The 25,295-nt window shown below is 34.5% G+C and overlaps 1 protein-coding gene across 1 annotated transcript; it reads left to right on the top strand.

Annotated features, from left to right (window-relative positions):
• Positions 1–12,362: 12,362 nt before the first annotated feature.
• On the top strand, positions 12,363–15,885 carry LOC130979877 (phosphatidylinositol 4-kinase gamma 5-like). Its single transcript, XM_057903418.1, has 2 exons — positions 12,363–12,727; positions 13,289–15,885. The coding sequence occupies exon 2, from the start codon at positions 13,582–13,584 to the stop codon at positions 15,523–15,525; it is 1,944 nt and encodes a 647-aa protein (XP_057759401.1). The 5' UTR covers positions 12,363–12,727; positions 13,289–13,581; the 3' UTR covers positions 15,526–15,885.
• The last annotated feature ends 9,410 nt before the right edge of the window (positions 15,886–25,295 follow it).

Here is a 25,295-nt window from a genome sequence, read left to right as displayed (position 1 = left end):
TGGGAGAAAAGGTTCATAACACGGAAGTGGTTCCTCTTGATAAGGATATGGAGATGATGTATATTGAGGTGGTGGATCTGGGTATGGTTCATATGGAGGTGAATGGTGGAAAGGGGCTTGTGAGTGTGGTGGTTCAAAGTTATGTTGTGAGGATGGTCTCTGAGCATACGGTGGGGCTTGTTGGTATCTACTAAGCGGTCTACCATATCTATCAGCTTGGTATGCATTGTAGGATGGTCTTTGTCTGTGATATCTGGGAGGGTGTTGTTGCCTAAAGGGTTGATCAGATCCTTTTGGCTCCGTCCATCTTTGATTGCTTTGACCTTGATGTATATTCCTATTATAGCTTCCATTCCTTGCAACAAAATTAGAACCAAACTCAAAGCGAGAGGGGTGAGAATTCATAATAACTATCAGAAATAAGAGGGAAGAGAGAAAACAAATAAACAAGTAAAAGAAATTTTTTTGTTTTTTTTTTGAAAAAATATTTACAATAACCAATAATAAGGCACACGTTTGCAATTCCCCGGCAACGGCGCCATTTTGACGTTAGGATTTTTGCTAGTAAAAAATTTTACAAAAATAGTCGCGTTGTAGATATAGATTCTAAACCAACAGAAATCCCTTCGTGCAAATGTTTTGGTTGTCACAAGTAACAAACCCCTTTGAAATTGATAACCGAGTATTCAAACCTCGGGTCGTCTTCTCAAGGAATTGCAGGGAGATATGTTCTTATTATTGGCTATGAAAAAGGTAAAATTGGGGGGTTTTGGAATTAAGGAAGAAGTATGACAAGTAATTTAAATGACAATTAAAATAAATAAATACTGTAAAGCAAACCCTTTGGCAAGGTACGAGAAATTGGAAGTCCAGACTTAGTTATTCTTATCAACAATAATGAAGGTTGAATCTTAATTCCACTTAGTTAACCTTTGCTAAAGCAAAGGAAAGTCAAGGGACTAATTAGTTGACCTTCGAATCCTATTTATTTCCTAAGAAAAGGTTAGGATTATTGAAGTTCAGTCCAATTAGCAAAGATAACAGTTATCAATTATGTTGAGCTAAGATAACTCCTGAGTTACTGATTTCTTAACCAAGACCAAAAGGAAAGGAAATTAAATCTACTGGAATAAAATGTCTTCAGATTGGGAATAATCAATAACACAAACAAAAGAAAGCAATATTAAACTGAAATACCTCAAATATCATTAAATAGGGAAATCATCATGAATGTGGCATAAGCCAAATAGGCAACATAACTAATATAAGCATTCAAGTATCTGAAAATAAGAAATAAATGTAAAGTAAAAGAACCTTGAACCTGGGATCGAGAGTCACTCCTAAAACTAAGAGAAGTCCTAAATCCTAGTTTCTAAAAATCCTACCTAAATCCTAAGAGAGAGGAGAGAACCTCTCTCTCTAAAAACTACATCTAAAATATGAAAAGTGAATTATGAGAGCATGTTTATGAATGGATGCATTCTCCCACTTTATAGCCTCTAATCTATGTTCTCTGGGCCGAAAACTGGGTCAAAAACAGCCCAGAAGTCACTTCCAGGGCTTTTTGGTCCGTACAGGTCGCGGCCAAGTGACGCGGAGGCGTCGCCCACGCGGCCGCTGGTGCACGAAATTGTGATCATCAATGGCGCCATCAACATGGTACGCTCAATTGCAATCTCAACTCTTTATCACAACTTCGCACAACTAACCAGCAAGTGCACTGGGTCGTCCAAGTAATAAACCTTATGCGAGTAAGGGTCGATCCCACGGAGATTGTTGGTATGAAGCAAGCTATGGTCACCTTGTAAATCTCAGTCAGGCAGACTCAAATGGTTATGGAGGATAACATAGAATATAAAATAAGGATAGAGATACTTATGTAATTCATTGGTGAGAATTTCAGATAAGTGTATGGAGATGCTTTGTCCCTTCCGTCTCTCTGCTTTCCTACTGTCTTCATCCAATCTTTCTTACTCCTTTCCATGGCAAGCTGTATATTGGGCATCACCGTTGTCAGTGGCTACAGTCCCGTCCTCTCAGTGAAAATGTTCAACGCGCTTTGTCACAGCACGGCTATTCATCTGTCGGTTCTCGATCATGTCGGAATAGAATCCAGTGATTCTTTTGCGTCTGTCACTAACGCCCCACAATCGCGAGTTTGAAGCTCGTCACAGTCATTCAATCCTTGAATCCTACTCAAAATATCACAGACAAGGTTTAGACCTTCCAGATTCTCTTGAATGCCGCCATCAATTCTAGCTTATACCACGAAGATTCCGATTAAGGGATCCAAGAGATATCCACTCAATCTAAGGTAGAACGGAGGTGGTTGTCAGGCACACGTTCATAGGTGAGAATGATGATGAGTGTCACGGATCGTCACATTCATCAAGTTGAGAAACAAGTGATATCTTAGAACAAGAATAAGCTGAATTGAATAGAAGAACAATAGTAATTGCATTGATACTCGAGGTACAGCAGAGCTCCACACCTTAATCTATGGTGTGTAGAAACTCCACCATTGAAAATACATAAGTGATAATAGTGATCATTGGCTTCGGCCCCATAGAGGGAACCAGAAGAACCAAGATGAGAATACAATAGCAAAAGGTCCTATTTGTAGAGAACTAGTAGCTTAGGGTTTACAAAGATGAGTAAATGACATAAAAATCCACTTCCGGGCCCACTTGGTGTGTGCTTGGGCTGAGCATTGAAGCTTTCATGTGTAGAGACTTTTCTTGGAGTTAAACACCAGCTTTTGTACCAGTTTGGGCGTTTAACTCCCATTCTTGTGCCAGTTCTGGCGTTAAACGCCAGAATTCTTGAGCTAACTTGGAATGCCTGTTTGGGCCATCAAATCTCGAGCAAAGTATAGACTATTATCCATTGCTGGAAAGCCCAGGATGTCTACTTTCCAATGCAGTTGAGAGCGCGCCAATTGGGCTTCTGTAGCTCCAGAAAATCTACTTCGAGTGCAGGGAGGTCAGAATCCAACAGCATCTGCAGTCCTTTTCAGCCTCTGAATCAGATTTTTGCTCGGATCCCACAATTTCAGCCAAAAAATACCTGAAATCACAGAAAAACACACAAACTCATAGTAAAGTCCAGAAAAGTAAATTTTAACTAAAAACTAATAAAAATACAATAAAAACTAACTAAAACATACTAAAAATATACTAAAAACAATGCCAAAAAGCGTATAAATTATCCGCTCATCAGCCGCGCGGATTGAAGTTCGCCGATGCGACGCGTCCGCGTGGATCACGCATTTGCGTCACCTAGCATCAGGGCAACTATGGCATATTATATATCAAATCGAAGCCCCGGACGTTAGCTTTCCAACACAACTGGAACTGCATCGTTTGGAACTCTGTAGCTAAAGTTATAGCCGTTTGAGTGCGTAGAGGTCAGGCTGGACAGCTTAGTAGTTTCTCCAACTTCTTGTATTCCTTTCATTTTTGCATTCTTCCTTTCCATCCTCTGAGCCATTCCTGCCCTATAATATCTGAAAACACTTAACACACATATCAAGGCATCTAATGGTAATAAGAGAGGATTAAACATAGGGAACTTAAGGTCAAAGAAGCATGTTTTCAATCAAAGCACATAATTAGGAAGGCAAATGTAAAACCATGTAAATAGTATGAATAAGTGGGTAAAGAGTTGATAAAATCCACTCAATTAAGCACAAGATAAACCATAAAATAGTGGTTTATCATGGACATAAGTCTAAGTGTGCGTACGCATAGGTACTTGTGCGTACGCACAAGTTAGGATTCAGCATGTGTGCGGACGCACACATCTGTGCGTCCGCACAGGTCCCTGCACGTGACCTCATTAATTGCATCTCACTGGCAGTGATTTCTGGGCCCCCAAAATCCAATCCAACTCATTTTTTGAAGCTATTTAAGGCTAAATTGAAGAAGGATGAAGGGAGGAGCAATTAGGTTTAACTTTTATCATGTTTTAGTGTAGTTTTCTAGAGAGAGAAGCTCCCCCCTCTCTCAGAATTAGGGTTTCTTAGTTTAATTCCTTGCAATTTCTACTTTTAATTCTTGTTTTTATTTACTTTTTCTTGTCATTTATTGTTATTGCATCTTTGTTCTTTACTTCTATTTTGCTATTTTATTTCTCTTGTTCTTTTATGTTTATGACACTTTGTTATTTTAATTTACATTTAACGCAATTTATGTTTTATGTTCATTTATTGCTTTCTTTAGTTATTGTTATGATTTTCTTGCATTTGATAGTTAGAATTTATTTTTATTGTAATTTAATATTATTTTATTTTCATGCACACCAAGTGTTTGATAAAATGTTTGGCTTAGTTTTTACTTAGTTTTTCTCCACTCTTGGCTTGAAATTGATGACTTTGGTGATCCTTGAGCCTTTGATGTCCATTCTTGTTTGATATATTAGAGTAGTTAGTTGATTTGGTCTCTCTTGACTCTATGTGACCCCTTAGTGCTGACATAGGACTTAGGGATTGAAATCAACTATGCCTATTTGACTTGTATTTGATGTAAGGTTGACTAAGTAGGATTAACTCTTCATAATCATCATATGTTTGTGGTCAATGTCTAGGATAGGTAACCTTAGCTCTCAATTACTTGCCAAGATATTTCTTGCATTTGAAGTTTACTTGCTTTTACTTTTATTACTTTGATGTCTACTTTCTTGCACGTTTAGTTTTCACACTCTTGGTTGAGAAATTGGGTGTTTGGGTGGAATTGAGTTGTGGATGTCCATTCCGCATTGTATGAGAATAGTTAATTGGTTTAGTTTCTATTGACACTAGTCTTTCACTAAGTAATTAGTGAGTTGACTAGGACTTATGGATTGAGATCAATTACACTCTTTTAACTAATTCTCAAGGAGGATTGACTAGTTTTGATTGATTCCACACAATTGCCATGTTTGTGGTCCACAACTAGGATAGGAAACCTAAACTCCCCAATTCTTGCCAAGAGTTACCATTTACATTCCTTGCATGTTTATTTGCTTTCTTTTAATTCCTTGGATGATCATTTAATTTCTTGATATTTACATTCTCTTCCCATGCTCGCTCTCTCATAGCCAATAATTATACATTTTATTGCAACTCCTAGGGAGAACGACCCGATGTTGAATTACTCTTGATCTCGGTTAATTAGAATTTGTAAACATTTGATTAAGATAATTCATTGTTGGTTTGGACTATGCTACCAACGATTTGATTCTTGTTTTGATTGATTCCAAACTATATAATAGTTCTCTCATCAATCATAACTTCCTCTACCAAAATCCATTTCCTACCAACTTTATATCCATTTAAAGATTTTTCAATGAACTTTAATTTAAAGAAATTTCAACAAATTTTGAAAACTGAGGCTCAAGTTATAATCCGTCAAAGTTCACCAAAAATCTATTTTTACCAAAAGTCTCAAAACCTCAATTTTACCAAACCTCCCAACTCAAAACCAAACTAATCACAACCCAAACCATACCAAAACAACGTAGAAGTCCATACCATTCCTCTCCCAACACAAACATTCATATTATCCCAATTACACCATTCAATACCATCAAAACCCTTAATCATCAACATCCAAAACCATCATAAACACTCATAATCATCCTCAACCAACAACAACATCAACAACTACTAAAAATCTTCATCATTTTCAATAACCATCACCAAACAATATCTAATATTAACCAAATCCATCTAAATATTTATTCCTCACATTATGCTCATAAAACTCACATCCTCCAACAATAGTCATCAAAATAAACATTCATACTCCTCATCAATTAACCTCAATATTAGCAATCATTATCAACATTCATATTACCACAATCAACATACACACTCGTCAACCTCAACCAACATCATAATATATCATTAACATCAATAACCCTCATACCCCTTATCAACCTCCCACTCGTCATCAATATCATCAATCCCTCATCAACAACAAATAAATCACAACATTCTTCATCCACCTCTATACAACTTATCATCAAACATCAATTTTACATACAATTAAACATACACCCAAACATTCAACCTTATCTTAAGGTAAGCTAGCCTAAGTGTCCAGAAACGTTACATATTACATAAAGAAAACCGAAACCATACATTGGCCGATTATCCTCCATGCATGAAACCACCAAAAAGCCAAGACAACTCCAAAAGGCACCAAAACCCAAACTAACAACACATATATCACCAAAATCAAAATCTAGAAACCATAACATACAACACTACAAGGGTTTTTGAGGATCTTTACCTTGTCAAAAGAGGATTGGGGCAATTCTCAACAATTATTCGTTACTAGAGATCACCTAAACAAGTAAAATCACAAAATCTACTAAAAAATCATAACCCAAAAATGCAGAAATCTAGGGTTGGAAATTGGAGCTTGAGCTTCAAGTTCTTACCAGATTTTCTTAGATAGAAATGAAGAGCTTGACGAGAGCTTCGAGTGGCTGCAAACGGCTCGTCAATCGAAGTTTTGTAGCTCAAGTTATGGCTCCCGAAAGGTGATAATGAAAAGTAACATCACCTCTTCTCCTCTCTCTCTCTCTCTCTCTCTCTCTCTCTCTCTCTCTCTCTCTCTCTCTCTCTCTCTCTCTCTCTCTCTCTCTCTCTCTCTCTCTCTCTCTCTCTCTCTCTCTCTCTCTCTCTCTCTGGGCTGGAAAATGAGCTCAAAGCTCATTAGTTAGGGCATATATATGTTGGACTTGGGTCCGGTCCAATCCGGTAAGGGTTTTTGGTCCGTTTGGCCCACTTTGGGGGTAAAACCTTTAAGATTAGTACCTGGTTTTCGATTCTAAATTATTTTTTATCCTTTCAAAATAATAAATCAACTTTCAAAATCTTATTTTCCAAAATACGCAGTACTGGACAGACTAGAGCCGATACTGCTAGCTTAAGCGCTAGTATGCATTTTTTTTACAAAAACTTTTCGAAAAAGATACATTTTCTAACCCAGTAAAATTTATTGAAACCAAATTTCACCTTTAAATTTTCAAATTAAACTTCTAAATTTGAATCTATTTCGAACACTTAAAATTATTATCTTTACTAAAGCGATTAAGCCGATTCTTACACACAGCAGCAACGTCTCACTCATCAGTCTTATCTCTACACCTTTCATTGACAGCTATGCATCATCTCCTTGCCGCCAATCACTGATTGCAACTGCTCGCTACTCATCGCCAGTCACCATTTGTATCTTCTTGCTACTTACCATCAGTCATTGCCCTGCCTCTTCTGTCTGTGTTGAAGATGTCGTCTTGGCTCCGCCATGGCTCGACCTCTGCCTCCACCTCTACTTCTGCATGTCGTGCCTCCTCTGTCTCTGATGCTCTTCTTTTAGCTTTGTCTGACTCCTCCTCTTACTTTTTTTTCATTGTCCAAGCTGACTAGGATGCAGAAATGAGCTTTTTTTTGTTATTATATTTGAATTTGTTTGCTTTCTCTTCTAAATGAGCTTTATATTGTTATTAAACTTCTTAATTGTAAATTAATCTGTAATTGATAATTTTTTACTATTTATTGCATTGATAGGTTCTTTCTTTCAATTTGTAAATTCAGGACAACGCATGATCGAAAGACTGAAAGATTACTTTGGGATAAAGGATCCTTAGTTGATTAAGGTTCAGGGAGAATTTTCCATGTTTGGGGTAACTCATGGCGGAGAGAGTGAGAGAGTGTGTTCGAGAGGGAGTATTTGGGAAAATTAGGGTAAGCTTAGTGTGGTTTATGAAATTTTCACCTATTATTGATTTAATTTAATTATTAATTACACCTAAGTAATTACTTTAGGGATGTTGCCATCTCATACGTGGCCAACTCAGCAGCACTCTCATCAGAGATGTGTTCCGACGAGTTTTAGGACATGCTTGTCAAATTTTAAAATCTTTTAAAGATTGTTTTGTTAAAAACAAAGATCAAATACTATTTTGTCAACACTAAAATTTTTCGACTACCAATTTTTCATTTACTTCATTATTAAATAATAATCAACAAAAAATATATCAAATAAAACAAATGCTTGAAAATTCAGAGGTAGATTTATTTTATATGAAATTTTAAGAGAAAAGGTATTAAATTTTTGTAAAAAGATTCTGATAAAATTAGATTTTTGAGCCAAAACCTCAATTAAATTTACAAAGAATTGTACTTTTTATATTTATAATTTTTTTAAATTATATTTTTTATATTTTATTGTTAATTTTCATCCTATTCAATTAGGACTTAATATGCCTAGTTTTATAATTATTTTTAGTATATTTACTTAGTACTTTTTTTAAAGTCATAAATTTATTTTCGTTTTTTTTATATCTACTTCTTTAATGACTATTTATATATTTAGCTTATTAATATATATTACTACATAGTAAATAGTACAGTTATATAATTTGAATTTAGTTTTAACGTATTATTAGTTAATTTTAATGTATTATTAATATAAAATAATTATATATATATATATATTTAATTATATAATATTATATTAATAAAAATAATTATTTTTTATATTGATTATATGAATAATTATTAAAATAAATGTGAATATATGATTAAATGATTATATAAAATGTTTTATGTTGTTTGTACAATTAAATTAAACTCATATAATTTAGGCATTATATATTTGTAGAGTAAAACTTTACTTCAGTTCCTAACCATTATTTAAAATAACAATTCATTTTTTATCGATTAAAAAATAATAATGCAGTTTTTAACTACTAATTTTGTTAGATTTTTTGGGTTTTTTGTTAAATTTTTTGTTCAAAATTAATGGATCTTACTTACGTATAACATTAACAGATTACGTCAAAGAACCATTCCAAAAGATAAAATGTCCCCTATCGTATTAGTAATACATTGCAGTAAAGTAAGACAAGTAAACTTCTAACAAAATTTTTTGAGACACTTAACCCTCTAACTAAAGATAAATATATATACATAAATCCATAATAAACTATAAAATAGGACAAATATTTCTAAATTTTAACAAGCCATTGTACTTGCTATTGTATTAGTTGTTGGTCTTAGTTGGTAGTAGCCTCATTTTTTTGCTTCTTCTTATTCTTCTTCTTCTTCTTCTTCTTAGGTTGCAGGGATTTTGTTTGATGAAATATTTAAGAAAGAGTTGGTCTCGAATGGTGTTACTTTTACTACTTTGATTGATAGACAATACAAATATGAAAAATTGATTTGGCCTTGAAATTTTTTCAAGTAATGATCAATCAAGGCATTAGGCCGGACATGATCATGTATAATGTGCTGATTAATGGCCTTTGTAAAATCCACGATTTGAAGGAAGCTTGTGAATGAGATAAGTGAGTGAGGTTTAAAGCCTGACAAGATCATGTTCACAATACTAATAGATGAATATTGTAAAGATGGAGGACATAGAATTTTCATTGAATTTTAAGAAGAGAATAATAGATTGAAAGAAAGATTGAACATGATGAGATAGCTTTTAGTGTGCTCATATAAGAATTTCGCAGAGAAAAAGAAGGAGATGGAGGAGCAAGAAATTGAAGCTGCCACACCAACCAAAGCTAGCAACCAGTGTAGCAGATACAATATATTGTTGAAAATTATAGTTACTTGTCATACTTTATGGTTCATATGGATTTATATGTCTATGTTTATAATTAGTTAGGGGTTTACGTGTCTCATAAAAAAATTTGTAGATGTTTACTTGTCTTACTTTACTGCAGCGTATTACTGACACGACGGGAAACGTTTTGTCCCTTGGAACAGTTCCTTAACACATAATCAGTTAACATTACACATAGGCAAGATCCATTAACTTTGGATGAAGAGTTTAACAAAAGGGCCTGAAAGTATGATGAAATTAGTAGTTAGGGCCGCATTGTCATTTTTTGATCAATAAAAGGTAGGTTGTTATTTTAAGCAATAATTAGGAGGTTGAGGTGGGATTTTACTCTATATTCGTATTACTATTATATGCATGGTTTAAAAATCCAACCAGACCAACCAGTTCAATTGGATTAATAAAAAATCGGTCATCTGGACAGTTCGATTGATGCTAAGAACCGTTTGGCGAAAAATTGGCATGAGAACCGGCTGAATTTGTCATTAACTGATGAATTGTCAGAATTGGCCAATTTTTTAAGCATTTTCCAGTTTGGTGGATACCCCTCAAACGACGTCATTTTGCTTAAAAAAAAGTTGAAATAAGAATAAGGTCTCTCTCTCTCTCTCTCTCTCTCTCTCTCTCTCTCTCTCTCTCTCTCTCTCTCTCTCTCTCTCTCTCTCTCTCTCTCTCTCTCTCTCTCTCTCATCAAATCCAACCCTAAACCTGCTTGGAACCCAGCCACCATCCCTCATTCCCTCTTAAAGTATCGTCGAAGAGGAATCTTCTCCGGTAGAGAGTGCCATCACCATCGGAAGGGATAAACTGTGGGTACCGTTGTTGCCTGTGGAAGGTTTGCTTAGCCCTCTTCTCATCATTCCTCCTCTTTCCCATTGCACGAAGCTTTACGTTGAGCTCGTGGTGTCGCCGTTGCGTAGGGTGCCATCCTTGTTGTCTCTTTAAGAGCTCTCTCTCTCTCTGTCTTTATTCGATCTCAATGCTGCTCTTTAAGCTTTCTCTTGCTCTCTGTCCGAACTCACTTCCCATTTCTCCGTCACCGTCACTTTCCATTCCTTCGTTGTCATGATTTTCCTTCCTCACTCGTCACCAGTAAGGACTGCAACTTCAATTTAATTTTGAGTTTTTGAGTTGTCTGAGCTGCTTTAATTTACTAATTTTTTGAGTTGCTGATTTTCTGAAATAATGGTTGAATTGAATGATTCTGTTGAATATTTTGTTACTCCGAATTGTCGATTTTTTGAAATAATGGTTGAATGAATGATTTCGTTGAATATTTAACTCCAAGTTGTTGATTTTTTGAAATAATGGTTGAATTGAATGATTTTGTTGAATATCTGTTTATTTTGAGTTGCAGATTTTTAAAAATAATGATTGAATGAATGATCCCGTAAATAATTTTTGCCGAGTTAATTTTGTTGATGGTTAATTTTTTTGGCTATATGTTAAAGATAGAACAATCACAAAATGATCATCAACCACAAGAAAATGCTTTCCAAAAATCTCAAACGGGTTTTTATGTAGATTGAAATACTTTGAGTAGTGCCTTTGAGGCTTTGATTATGATTTGTGATGACTAGTCTTTGATTAGTTGAAAATTTGTTTGTTAATGTTGTCTTCTTTGGTGATACAATATTATGTATTTGTTATTTATGTGTGTTTTGATTTTTTGTAGTTTTAACCTATAAATTTTAATATTTGAAGTTGTTTGTGAACTTTTAATTATGTGAAATTATGAAAATTTGAATTTCATTAGTTTCGAAATTATTAAATTTTTAATATTTTTATTTTATATTTAATTAAACCGATTAAACTCCGATTAGACTGGACATGGCAAGTGGCAACACTATCCGAATTTGTAGGTATCTATTTCGTCCCTACCTGTTCGGAGTGGGTAATTACCCACTCTAATGTGGAGCAAATTTTCTGTGGAGCAGGATCTTAGACGCGGCGGGACAGGACTAGTCAGATTTAGGTAATACCACCCCCTGTCTGCTGTCAGTATATATATAATATATAAAATTTTAATATATAATATAATAATATATGTAATATATATAAAATAATTAGTAAAATAATAAATAATATTATATTATATTTAAATTTTTATCTTAATTTATGTTATGTATATGACGATAATTATATAAATTTTAAAATTTAATTTTATTTGTTAAATTTTAATAATTATAAAGTGGGTAAGAATATGACGAGTTAAAGTTTAACTTTTTATTATGAACAAATTCTATGCGAATTATTGTAAGATATTTCTACCCACTCTATTATCACTCCTTAGATTAGACTATTGTACCATTGAATTAGTCAGTTTTCATTGATAGGTTCGGTTCTTACAACCTTTCATATTCTATTCAGAATGAGGGTAGTTTTGAAATTTCAGAACGAAGTGTGGCAGAGTCCGTTGGTCTTAGCTGAATGGACGATGGTACCGGCGCACGTAATAAAAAAGCCACCCTCCATTCGAAGACAACAATCGTTTGACGGTGACCCACGTCATCGTCCAGTCCCTTATCTCCACGTTGTTCCCTCTCGTTCCCCCGAGTTGATCAAACGGCTCGTATATGCTTTCCAATTCCTATATCAACGGTCCAGATTACCAGTTCTAGACCCTTCCACTCACTCCAACACTCAGAGTAGAAAGAGAAAATGGTCAAGTTTTAACCAGGGTTAGTTTGTTAACCATCCTCAGCGCACCGGGTTAAAGAACGTTCGCAGCGCGTGAGCCAGACTGCCAGAGAGCAACACAACGAGAAATAGCCCAAAAGAAAAAAAAGAGAAAAAAGGAAAAGAAAATAGAAAGAGATAAAAGGAAACGAGAGAGGGCTTTGTCTCTTCGAGCCTGTTTCAGTGTTGTGTTTTGCTTGAACGAGAAAAGAGAAATCCCTCCGAGTCAACTCGGACGAGTTGCCTCACCCATTTTTACATCGTAGCTTACCACCTCGTACTCGGTTCTACCGTCCTCTCTTCGATAACCCTCACGAATTCGCCGTTGATTTGTTTTTCTTTTTTCTCTTTCGATATTTTTTTTTTCCGTTCAGATCTCGGCATTGGGGGGTGTTCGGATTCCAAGATTCAGCTCAATCGATTTCGGGGTATTTAAATTTATTTTCATTTGTTTCGATTCCTTCAAACATTGTTTCTGTAATCTTTTAGAAAGTTTTTGTAACTTTCATTCTGTTGAAAAAGGAAGTTGGTTCGAAGCATGTCTCTTCAGCTCTTTTTTTTGGGGGGGTGTGAATTAATTTTTTCATATGTATGTTCGTTATAGCTTTCCATTTATAACCTTAAGAAAAATCTTTCTAAACTGTTTTTGCTGGTTCATTACGTTACATTTTTAGCTCAGTAATTAAGTCATTGGTTCATTCATTTAAGTTATTGCTGTGGTGGTTTCTCAAAATTGTTATTTATTGTGATTAATTTCCCTGCTTGAATTTTTCATGCGTGTGAAAAATGCGTAGTAATGTTTACTTAATGTTAAAAAACCTGAAGTTTATTAACGTTCATATTTAGATAACGGTTGTAGCTGATTTACTTATACTGGAGATACATCGAACTCAGTACTCTGTGTTACATGTTAGTATAATATTTCTTTGTGAACATTTAACTTATCATATGGTCCATATTATTTGCATTTAACTATGTATTTTGTGCAGGTTTTGTTTGTGGTTTTTGCCATGTGGGCATGATGGCCTACTAGATGTTGCATTCACCTAGTGTTACTAGCTGTTTCCCTTTTGCTTGTTTGGTTATTCACTTGCAAGGTTGGACTCTGTAATTTTGGGGTTGAGTGTTAATGATCGTTGGGGTCCAAGGCATTAGTTTCACACAATCATCATTGTCTCTCGAGTTTGGAATTTACTGTGGAGGGAAAAAGAAGAAGAAGAAGAAGCTTTATTTCTTCCACTGCCACCACCTTTGTTCCTTCCTCTGATCTTTGCTCCGGTTCATGTCTCGGAAGCTAGAGAGTCCTGTTCAGACTCAGATGGCTGTTGCAGTGATAAGGAGCCCACTTAGCAGAGAGTACCATGGGAACCAGACGGTGGGAGTAGGAGGAGGGAGACAACCTGCTGGGAGGAGGCGGGTTTTCGTGCAGACCGAGAAGGGATGTGTCCTTGGGATGGAATTGGATCGTAGTGACAATGCACATACGGTCAAGCGGAGGTTGCAGATTGCCCTTAATGTCCCGATTGAAGAGAGCTCACTGACATTTGGGGATAAGGTCTTGAAGAATGACCTTAGCGCTGTTCGCAATGATTCTCCACTGCTTCTTACCAGGAATCTAATGCATAGGAGCTCGTCGACGCCCTGCCTGTCACCTTCCGGAAGGGATATCCAGCAAAGGGACAAGAGTGGTCCGATTGAGATATTGGGACAATCGAGCCACCTTGATAGAATGAAACATATGGTTAATGACATAAGTAAGGCCATCAAGATGGGAATAGATCCTGTTCCTGTTCATAGTGGTCTTGGAGGGGCTTACTATTTCCGGAACAGCAAGGGCGAGAGTGTTGCGATTGTGAAACCTACAGATGAGGAGCCTTTTGCCCCGAATAACCCAAAAGGATTTGTGGGAAAAGCTCTTGGACAACCTGGTTTGAAACGGTCTGTTCGGGTTGGGGAGACAGGGTTCAGGGAAGTTGCAGCGTATCTTCTTGACTACGACCATTTTGCTAATGTGCCTCCTACAGCGTTGGTTAAGGTTACTCACTCGATCTTCAATGTCAATGATGAGGTCAATGGGAACAATTTCAGCAGGAAGAGGCTGGTTAGCAAGATTGCATCTTGCCAGCAGTTCATACCCCATGATTTTGATGCGAGTGATCATGGGACATCTAGCTTCCCTGTTGCATCTGTGCATCGTATCGGGATATTAGACATTAGGATTCTTAACACGGATAGGCATGCTGGAAATTTGTTAGTTCGGAAACTAGATAGCACTGGTGCTTTTGGTGAAGTGGAGTTGATTCCCATTGATCATGGGCTTTGCCTTCCAGAAACCTTGGAGGACCCGTACTTTGAATGGATTCATTGGCCACAGGCTTCAATTCCATTCTCCGAGGATGAGCTTGCTTACATTGAAAATCTTGATCCTGTCCGAGATTGTGACATGCTACGAATGGAGCTACCAATGATTCGAGAGGCTTGTCTCAGAGTCTTAGTGCTCTGCACCATATTCCTCAAGGAGGCTGCTGCGTATGGTCTCTGTCTCGCTGAGATTGGTGAGATGATGACCCGGGAGTTCCGCAGGGGTGAGGAGGAACCCAGTGAGCTTGAGGTGGTCTGTTTGGAGGCGAGGAAGTTGTTGGCAGAAACTGAGGAATTATCTCCTCATAGTGAGCCAGGTGACATCGAATTCCAGTTTGACATAGATTATGATGAAGATGGGTCAGGTTGCAACACAAAGATGGCAACAGATGATCCCTTTACTCTTACTAGAGTGCCTTTTCAATCTGGAGGAAATGGGCATGCACGCATCCCACTTTCAAAGCTTGATGAGTGCATCGAGGAAGGAGAGGAGGAAAGTGATGGAGAATCTCCTCAGGAATTAGTCACTCTTTCTTCTCAGGAAAAGATCTCAACTGTTTCAAAACTCTCCATGTCACTGAAAGGTACCATGCTAGGCGAGAAATGCCCCCAGAATCACCAGAAGCATTCTGGAGGGAAAGCCGAAAATGGGTATTTTGCAAATTCATCATCCGGTCATAGGAGTGCCAGCGAGCAGCTTCCTGCGAGTGTTAGCTTTGTGAAGCTTGCGGATTTGACAGAGGATGAGTGGACATTGTTTCTGGAGAAGTTTCAAGAGCTGCTGTATCCGGCATTTGCAAAGAGGAAGTCCATAACCTTAGGTCAGAAGCAGAGGCAGAGGCTCGGTACTTCGTGCCAGTTTTGAGGTTTGAGCAAATTATGTTGGTATCATAGAAAGAGAGGATGAAGAATAAAGCTGCTTATGATTATATAAATTTCTGGGAATGAAGGATTTGTTAGGAGTATTTCTGGTTTTACGAGAGATTTGGATATAGGAGAACTGCTGTAAATATTGCTTGGCATCTGCTAAGTGGTGAGACATTAGAATTTGTTTGTATTTTTTTATTTTTGTTATTTCATTTTTTCTTTACTTTTTTATTCTCCCCTGCACTTTTGTCTGATAAATAATATGTAGGATTAAAAAAAAAAGAAATCATGAAATGAAATTTTATGTATATAGTGAATGACATGTTCAATCTTTCTTTTAATCATATTTTCTGGGGAATTCCGTAGCTTACTTTCCGGGGATGTGGTTTAGGTTAATGCATTGGTTGACATAATTGTGTTTTTTATTCATACCATTGATCAAGAAGGGGGATAAAGACTCAATTACGTGAAAACTTCACATTTTTTGGGTGAGAAAATGCACCAATCTGTTTGAGTTTCTGGATATAGCAAATATCTGCATGTTTTTTATGGTGCAGCTTGTCAGCTAATAGTAGCAACCAAAATCAGTCTTCTATCTTTCTTAAACTTGCGAATTTGGTTGCAAATCCTCACTTCGAGTGTGTTGTATTTTAGATTTTCTGTTCTCTCTACCCAAAGAAATGGGTTGTGATGGATGGACCCTGGATGGGAACAATTAATGCAGAATTTATTGGATTTTCAGGTTAGGTAGATCCATTTCTTCTAAGTAATTTCTGAAGGACGAAGGTTTATTAAATTTTCATTTCATATATACATTTTTCTAAAGTAATTGCCGAAAGTTTAGATTCTTGTTGCTTTTGTTAATACATATAATGATATAATGAGATTAATAGTAGCAAATAGTTCTGCACAGGACAATATCATCATTTGCCTCTTAACTTTTGCATATACTAATAGTCTACATGTGTTGGATTAGTATTTGGTTGTCTACTAACTTTATACGTTGGTCCAATCTTTCAATAATTACTTCTGCCCAACATGTTTTTTACTTTGTAAAAATGTCATTTCTCTTGGCTTTTTTCCCACTAGAATTTATATTGTCAGGAATTTAATTAATTCAATTTGAGAAATTGTGATTGGCTTTTTGCTATTATTTGACTAATTTAGTATTGGTTAATAAGCTATTTGATGTTAACAAATTAAATCATTGAGCACGCTGATATGACCCTTTTGTCTATATGAACACGTTGATGATGCATATTTTCATTTGATATATAGCCCCCTTCGGTGGAGGGTATGAAATGAAAGGGATCAAATGATCGAAATTTAACAAAAACCAGGGGCGTTTTTTGTTGCCTTGTGCGAAGCTTCTTCGGAGTCCTGCTAAACCGGCCACATTTACTTATTTTTCGCTGACATAAATATGTGCTATATTACACTGCTCAAGACGGCTTATTTGCTCTCAAGTGGATCTGTGGCTGAATTCAGTTATTGTGTTGTACTTATTTTTATATAGGATGAGGGGGCCAATAACACATATAATATAAGATGTATTACAAAAATATATCGACAGAGAATATATTTTAAAATAAAAAAATATGTGTATACTTTTTACTAACGAAGTGGTCGATTTTTCTTATCATAAAATTCACCGATAATGGAATTTGTGTCAAATTTTTCAATAATTTTCTTTTCAATATAATTAAAAGACAATTAGCAAGAAATTCATCTTTTATTTTTTTCTAAGTTATTTTTCACAATATTCATAGTTGAAAAAAATCTCTTAATTGTAACAGTTGAAACAGAGAGAATTAATACCAAATGAATAAAAAAGACAAAAAGAAAAAGAATTCACTTCGTGAGATTTAAAAATTTTTATTTAATTAAAAAATATTAGTAATAATATCTTTTTCAAATTTTTTTAATATTGTTACTTATTTTTTAGATATTAAAAATTATTAATATTTAAATTAGATTAGACTTTTATTTATACTAGATTAAATACTAAATAATTTTTTAAAAAAATTAAATTATACATAATAACTTATTACTATTAAAAAAAGTTTGGGGGAGCCAAAGCCGCCACTCGCTCCATCATGTCCGTCCCTGGTTGCATGTCTTACAATTTTAACTTATCATAATAGATAAATTAATAAATATTTCATATAAAATAATATAGTATTTGGTTAGATAGTGTAAGAAAGATCTGATAAAGAACGAGACATAAGCAAAGATACGGGCATATAAGATAGCGATTGAAATTTGAAAACACAATTATTTATATATAAAACAATTATGGTATGGGTTTGCTAACAAATAATCAGAATAAAATATATATTAAAATATAAAATATACATTAAAAATAAATTAAATAATATAAATTTATACATAAATATATAATAATTAATTTAATCACTAATTTTTTTTTGCAGATATAGCATTTTTGATATATAAATGTTGTTTTCATCATCTTTGTTTTAAATTTATTCTAAACAAGGTATATAAATGTTATGACAGAATAGTAGTTGGCTAGAATACACCCCTTTCTGAGGGCACGTTAATAGATATATGTGAGACTAATTCATATCAAATTCTGCTTAAATTTGACATTGATCAAGTTTGAATTCCATTTAGATTTTTCGTTATTTCAAATGATACAAAATTCGTTCGCTCAAGGTTTGCAATCTAACTCAACTTCTTAGTTCTTGAAATTCTACTAATTTGATTGTCAAGAGTCTCCTGTAAAAACCTTTTTTACAATTATTCTATCAATTCTACTAAGTAATTAATAAGGGATACAACTAAATGCAGTCAAATAATAACTTTTTAAAATTTTTTTTGGGAAAGAACGTAAATTCGAATTATCATAAAAAAATATCAAAAATTAAATAAAAATAAAAATTTAAAATTAAAAAAAAAATCTAAAATCAAATAAAAATAAACATCCAAAATTATTGTAAAAATAATATTCAAAATTTAATAAAAATAAATCTCACACGTATCAAAAAGAAATAATAAAAAATTTAACAAAAAAGAGATATAAAAAAACTTAATAAAATAAGACATAAAAATATTAAGAAAAAATTCGAAAACTAAAACAAAAAACATATAAAACTATTAGAAAATAATCCAAAACCTAAAAAAAAAAGACACATAAAAAATTATCCAAAACAAACATATAAAAGATCATCCGAAATCTAGGAGAAAGAAATATCCAAAACAAGTAAAAAAAAATCATCTAAAGCCAACAAGAATAAGAAGAAGCACATCGTTGTAAAATGAATATCCAAAACCTAATAAAAAAAATTTAAAACGTAACAAAAAAATATCTAAAACCTAAGAAAAATGAAATATTCAAAATTATTTAAAAAAAAGGCTCAAAACCTAACAAAACGAAACATCCAAAATTATTAAAAAAAAACATCTAAAGACTAAGAAAAAAACATATAAAATATTAAAAAAATCATCCAAACCTAAAAAGAAAAACATCCAAAATATAAGAAAAAAAAATCGAAAACTAGCAAAAGAACCTTAAAAACCACAAAAAAAAGGAATATCTTGCACAAAGCGATGGAGGGGAGGCCGTGGCTAGAAAACTATTGCAAAAATGTGGCGGAGCACGGCGTCTTTTTTGTCGTCCACCAGCATCGGAGCACAACATGGTTGGTGGCGGGTCTCACTCGCCAGGTTTATGAGGCGTCGCCGTAGCATGACCGCGGCCTTCCAATGCATCCAAACGCGTGCGGCGTTGTGACATTCGCGGGGGAGGCGATGCAGCGACCAGTGGCAGGAGGTCTCACTTGCTAGCATGTGACATGGCGCGGTGGCGTGATTCGAGGCCTTCCTTTGTGCCCAAACGCATGAGGCATTGCGGTTTGCGGTGGAGGCATTGCGGTGGCTGATGGCGGAAGGAGGTCGTGCTGCATTGGTCGGCAGCACAAACAGCGGCACGGATGTGAGGTGGATGGATAGTGCGGCGTGCAATTATAGAGAGAGGGATACATATTTGTGTGATTTTTTTTTACCGTGAACAGAAGTGAAAGTAAAATTAGATTAATTCTATGAGGGTGCTGTTTTTTATTTGAGTACTGCTAGGGAGCCATGGACTATTGAATTACAAAATGAACATCACCTATACTATCCAAAATAACCGTCTGAGTACTAGGGATAATAAACATCTCAGATAATGAAACCACTCATCTAAAAAATTTAAACTTATTTTGAGGTTTACCAAGGATCAAACTCTTGACCTTTCAAATATAAAGTTTTAATACCATGTCATGATACCACTCATCCCAAAAGCTTCAACTAATGAAAAAAAAAATAACACTAATGGTTATATCTCTAATACTCCCTAAACCTTCATTGTACACATTGTACAAATATTCCCTTAGCTCCGTATACTTTCTCTTTTTATTTTTTTTTTTCTAGTTAATTACGTGCACTTTTTCTTATTCTATTGGTCATTGCCAACTGGAAGCCTGCTCCTCTCAATCATGAAAGAATTAATTTAGCCAAAGATCGAAGTTAGCACTTTTATAACTATAAATAATATTTGAAAAAAATTTAGGAACTAAAATAATTCAGTTATAACTAATAAAAAATTTTTTAATTTGATTTTATTTATATAACTTTTTTATCTTTTAGTTTTTTATCTCATTTTCTTATCACTTAATTTATTACATTATATCCTTAACTATTAAAATGTAACATATTATATATTAATAAGACCTTTTATAATTTAATTTTTATATATATTATTTTATTAAAGACTAATCATAATAATATACTTTAAATATCATTAATGTTAATTGATTTTTCTTCGTAATAACTACTAATTTATTGTTTTTTCATTGTTTTACGGTACCTACATAATATTGTAGAAGTTGAAGTAATCTAAATTTTAATTATCATTAATTTTAATTAATTTTTTATAATCACTAATTTATTGTCTTACTTACGTAATATTTGTTTCATATTTTTTAAAGTGAAATAATAATTTATTCTAATTTTTTAACACAAATATTTTTAAATTTTATCATAATTTGATTTAAAAATATCAAATACTTAAATTAATTTATTCAATTGACAAATTTACTCATAACATCCATAAATTTATACACATAACATTTATAATTTTATACTCATAACTTTCATAATTTCATATATATGATGTCCATTATTAATAAATATTTATAATTAATATTACCAAATTTCAAACTATATGTTCTATTATATTTTTTAAATTATTATCTCATATGTGTACTAATAGATTATGATTTTAATTATTTTAATATTTTTTATTTAATATTTATATGTATGCTTATTTATTGATTTTAGTATAATGAGTTAATAATTATTTTTAAAAATTTATTTCTTAATTTTTGTTTATATTTCATTTTTTATTTTTTATTTTCTAGTAGTATATATGTAAAATATGAGTTGTATAGTAGAATTTGTTAAATTTTTTTAATTTAGCATCCATAATTTTATATGTATAACATCTATAATTTTAAAAACATAATATCTATAATTAAAGAATTAGTGTTAATTTATTATTTATTATTTTATTTTGTAGGTCAAAAATTAATAATTTTAGACGTTTTTGATTTTCAATAAGTAGAAACTAATCAAATTTAAGATGTTTTATTCTTTTATAAAATGTATTGAGGTGATTTGAGATTTTTTTAGGATTAAAAATATCAAAATTTAAAATTTTTATTTGAAAAAAATCATAGAATTATGAATGTAATAAAAGAGCATTTTTGGAGATTTAATTCACATTAAATTTAGAATTGACTTTTAGTTAATTAAGTAAGAGAAGATAGTTATAAAAAATTAATTGTGTCAAGAGAATGGTCTGAGAAGATCGAGTCCCCATTTTACAAACGGTCAAGAGGAAGTGATGCTAATAAGCTCTTCAGGAGGTGCCACATAAAAATTGGCATGCTTTTGGCAAGCAGACACTTTTTAACGAACTCGACTGCTTCTCTTTATAAGGTCGGTCAGAAGAAGCCGGCCTAGATCACCTTCTTGGATAGCGATCGTGCTCCTAAGTGATTTTCACATATGCTATTGTGTACTTCCTCTAAAACCTCCTTTATGTTAGAGGTTGGGATGCACTTTAATAGAGGTGTTGATATGCCTCTTTTATATAGGACATTGTGGACCAATGTATAATTTTGTGCCTCCTGTATAAGTCTTCGAGCCTCTTTTTCGTCCTTAGGGAGGACATCAAATTTATGATAGTTGACTATAGGGGTCATCCATCCTAAATTTTGATTAGATACAGTCATCACATCCGAGATGTTATCTCCCTTTGATATTGATGGTGCATGGAGAGTGTTCTGGATGAGGGTTCTGTTGTTGTCCCCTGGTTTGGTGCTAGCTAGTTTGGAGAAGGCATCTGCTCGGGCATTTGATTCCCGAGTTATATGCCAAACTTCTCCTTCTGAGAATATTGATAGTTGTTCCCGTGCTTCCGCTAAGTATTTTTTCATGTTGGGGTCTTTGGCTTGATAAGTACTGCAAGTTTTATTGGATGAACCGTCTACGTATAGGCTCCATGTTGTTGGGCTTCCCCGACTTTCAATGTATTTAGCTACAAAGTTGGCGAGATACTCAGATTTGATTGCTGTCCGAGCTTTGCATCCCAAATTGAACTCGGATAGTTCTACAGTCCATTGCAACATCCTTCCTGCTAGGTTCGTCTTTTGAAAAATGTGTTTCATTGGTTGGTTAGTGCGGACCTTTGGGCCTAAAAATAAGGTCGGAGCCTTCGAGAAGTGAGGAAAAGAGCATACGCAAATTTTTCTATCTTTTGATAGTTTAGTTCTGCTCCTTATAACGCTTTGCTGACGAAGTAGACGGATTGCTGTCCGTTCTTATCTTTTTTGATCAAGGCCAAAGCTATAGCTCGGCTCACCAATGCCAGGTAGAGGAAGAACTCTTCTCCTGCTGTAGGTCGGGTAAGTATGGGGGGTTGACCCAAAAAGGCTTTAAATTTTTGAAAGGCTTTTTCACATTCTGGGGTTTATTCAAATTGCTTCCCTTTTATGAGAATTGAGTATAGGAGTAGCGATTTCAATGCTAATTATGCTAATAATCTGGAAGAGCTGCCAACCTTCTACTTAGTTGTTGAACTTCTTTGAGGCAGGTCAGGCTCTTCATGTTTAGTATGGCTCTGCACTTGTCTGGGTTTGCCTCTATGCCTCTTTGAGTTAGCATAAAGTCTAAGAATTTTTTTGCCTCTACTGCGAAGGTACATTTTGAGAGGTTTAGCCTCATCCCATGCTTCCTGATTATAGAGAACACCTCGAAGAGATCGGACATGAGTGTTGAGTTAACCTTGGTTTTAACAAGCATATCGTCCAAATATACTTCCATAAGTTTCCCTATGTAAGGAAAAAATACTTAGTTCATTAGTCGCTGGTACATCATGCCGGCATTCTTTAATCTAAAAGGCATTATTACGTAACAATAGTTAGCTTTTGGAGTGACGAATGAGGTATTCTCTTAGTCTGGTTTGTACATCGGGATTCGGTTGTATCCCGAGTAAGCGTCCATGAAGGATAGGTACCGATAACCTGAGGCTGAATCGACCAGAGTATCGGTACCTGGAAGGGGGTAGGGATCCTTAGGATAAGCTTTGTTGATGTCGGTGTAATCTACACACATCCTCCAGTTTTTATTCTGTTTCTTCACTAGGACCACATTTTCCAGCTAAAGTGCGTATTTTACCAAACAATTGGCCGATCTCACAAGCAGATGGAGAGAAACCAAGTTGCAGCAGTCAATACTCAACCACCAGCTCAAAAAGGGGTGAAAGCAGAGGAAGGAGATGATTGGGAGCAAGCCAATTATGTTGGAAACTCATCAAGACAACCCTATGATCCACACTCTAAAACCTATAATCCTAGTTGGAAGAATGATAAACCACTATTTCATAGTTTATCTTGTGCTCAATTGAGTGGATTTTATCAACTCTTTACCCACTTATTCACACTATTTGCATGGTTTTACATTTGCCTTCCTAATTATGTGCTTTGATTGAAAACATGCTTCTTTGGCCTTAAGTTCCCTATGTTTAATCCTCTCTTATTACCATTAGATGCCTTGATATGTGTGTTAAGTGATTTCAGGGATTACAGGGCAGGAATGGTTTAGAGGATGGAAAGGAAGCATGCAAAAGTGGAAGGAATACAAGAAGTTGAAGGAACTGCAAAGCTATCCAGCCTGACCTCTTCACACTCAAACGGTTATAACTTTTGCTACAGAGGTCCAAATGACGCGGTTTTAGTTGCGTTGGAAAGCTAACGTCCGGGGCTTCGATTTGATATATAATATGTCATAGTTTCCCTGACGCTAGGCGACGCGACCGCGTGATTCATGCGGCCGCGTCGCAGTGACGAAAAACCAGCGTGGCAGATTTCTTCTCCAGCGATTTCTGGGCTGTTTTCGACCCAGTTTTCGGCCCAGAAAACTTATATTAGAGGCTATAAAGTAGAGGGATTGCATCCATTCATAATCATGCTCTCATAATTCACAATTTAGGTTTTAAATGTAGTTTTTAGAGAGAGAGGCTCTCTCCTCTCTCTTAGGATTAGAATTAGGATTCCTCTTAAAGGACTTAGAAATATTTTCATCTTCTTCAATTACAGGTTCAATGTTCTTTTATTTATTTTCCACTTTTATTTATCACTTTAGTTGATTATCTGATGTTGCCAATTTGGCTTATGGATTTCTATGTTCAATCTAACTTCCTATTTGATATAATTTGAGGTATTTCAGACTTATGATTGTTTTCTCTAATTTATGTTATTGATGCTTGTTCTCTATCCAAATTATTTTTATTCAAGTAGATTTTATTCCCTTTTGGTCTTGATTAAGGAATCAGTAACTCAGGAGTTATCTTAGCTCAACATATTTGATAACTATTATCTTTGCTAATTGAACTAACTTCAATAATCCCAACCTTTTCTTAGGAAATAAATAGGATTCGAAGGTCAAACTAATTAGTCCCTTGACTTTCCTTTGCTTTAGCAAAGGTTAACTAAGTGGAATTAAGATTTAACTTTCATTATTATTGATAAGAATAACTAAGTCTGGACTTCCAATTTCTCATACCTTGCCAAAGGGTTTGCTTTACAGTATTTATTTATTTTAAGGGAGAGTCTATGGTGTGGATGTAAATAATATCTACATGTGTGGATCCTACATGGAATAAATGACATTCAAACACGTGTGCAGAGACTTTAGTGTGACAAGATGGTGTTGCATCATCTCTGCTGACAGCCACAGAGAGGCTTCAGAAGTTGTCCTTAAGTTAAATGTGATTAGCGTGCTAACGAAACAGTCTGCCATTTTATTATCATGGTTAACTTTTTTTTGGGCTTTTGGGCTTATAAAGAGATTTTGTTTGTAATGGGAGTAACGGACTTGGATAGATTATTTTGTTTGTTTTTGGTTTTCGTATAAGGTTTATAGTAGTTTTCCAAAAACATTTATATATAACCCAAATGAACCACAAGAAATACTCTGATAGAACAAAAAAGAATGTTGATAAAAATTTAGTTTGTGGTGGAAGAAAAAAAAGTTAATGCTAAAAAAAATCCTAGATACCAAAATCAAAGAAACATAGTGTGTTTCACCTCGTATACGGGAAAAAGAAACTCTATGTCACCTCTCACATGTGTGATTCACATCCTAAACGACGGGGCCTAACCTGAACCCTAGCGCCGCCCATCCCCTCCCTTTTCCATCGGCTAG

Source organism: Arachis stenosperma, chromosome 5, assembly GCF_014773155.1.
Source record: "Arachis stenosperma cultivar V10309 chromosome 5, arast.V10309.gnm1.PFL2, whole genome shotgun sequence".
In the NCBI taxonomy this organism is placed as follows: Eukaryota; Viridiplantae; Streptophyta; class Magnoliopsida; order Fabales; family Fabaceae; genus Arachis; species Arachis stenosperma.
The sequence above is the reverse complement of the archived record's forward strand: the minus strand, read 5'-3'. Positions and strand labels throughout refer to the sequence as shown.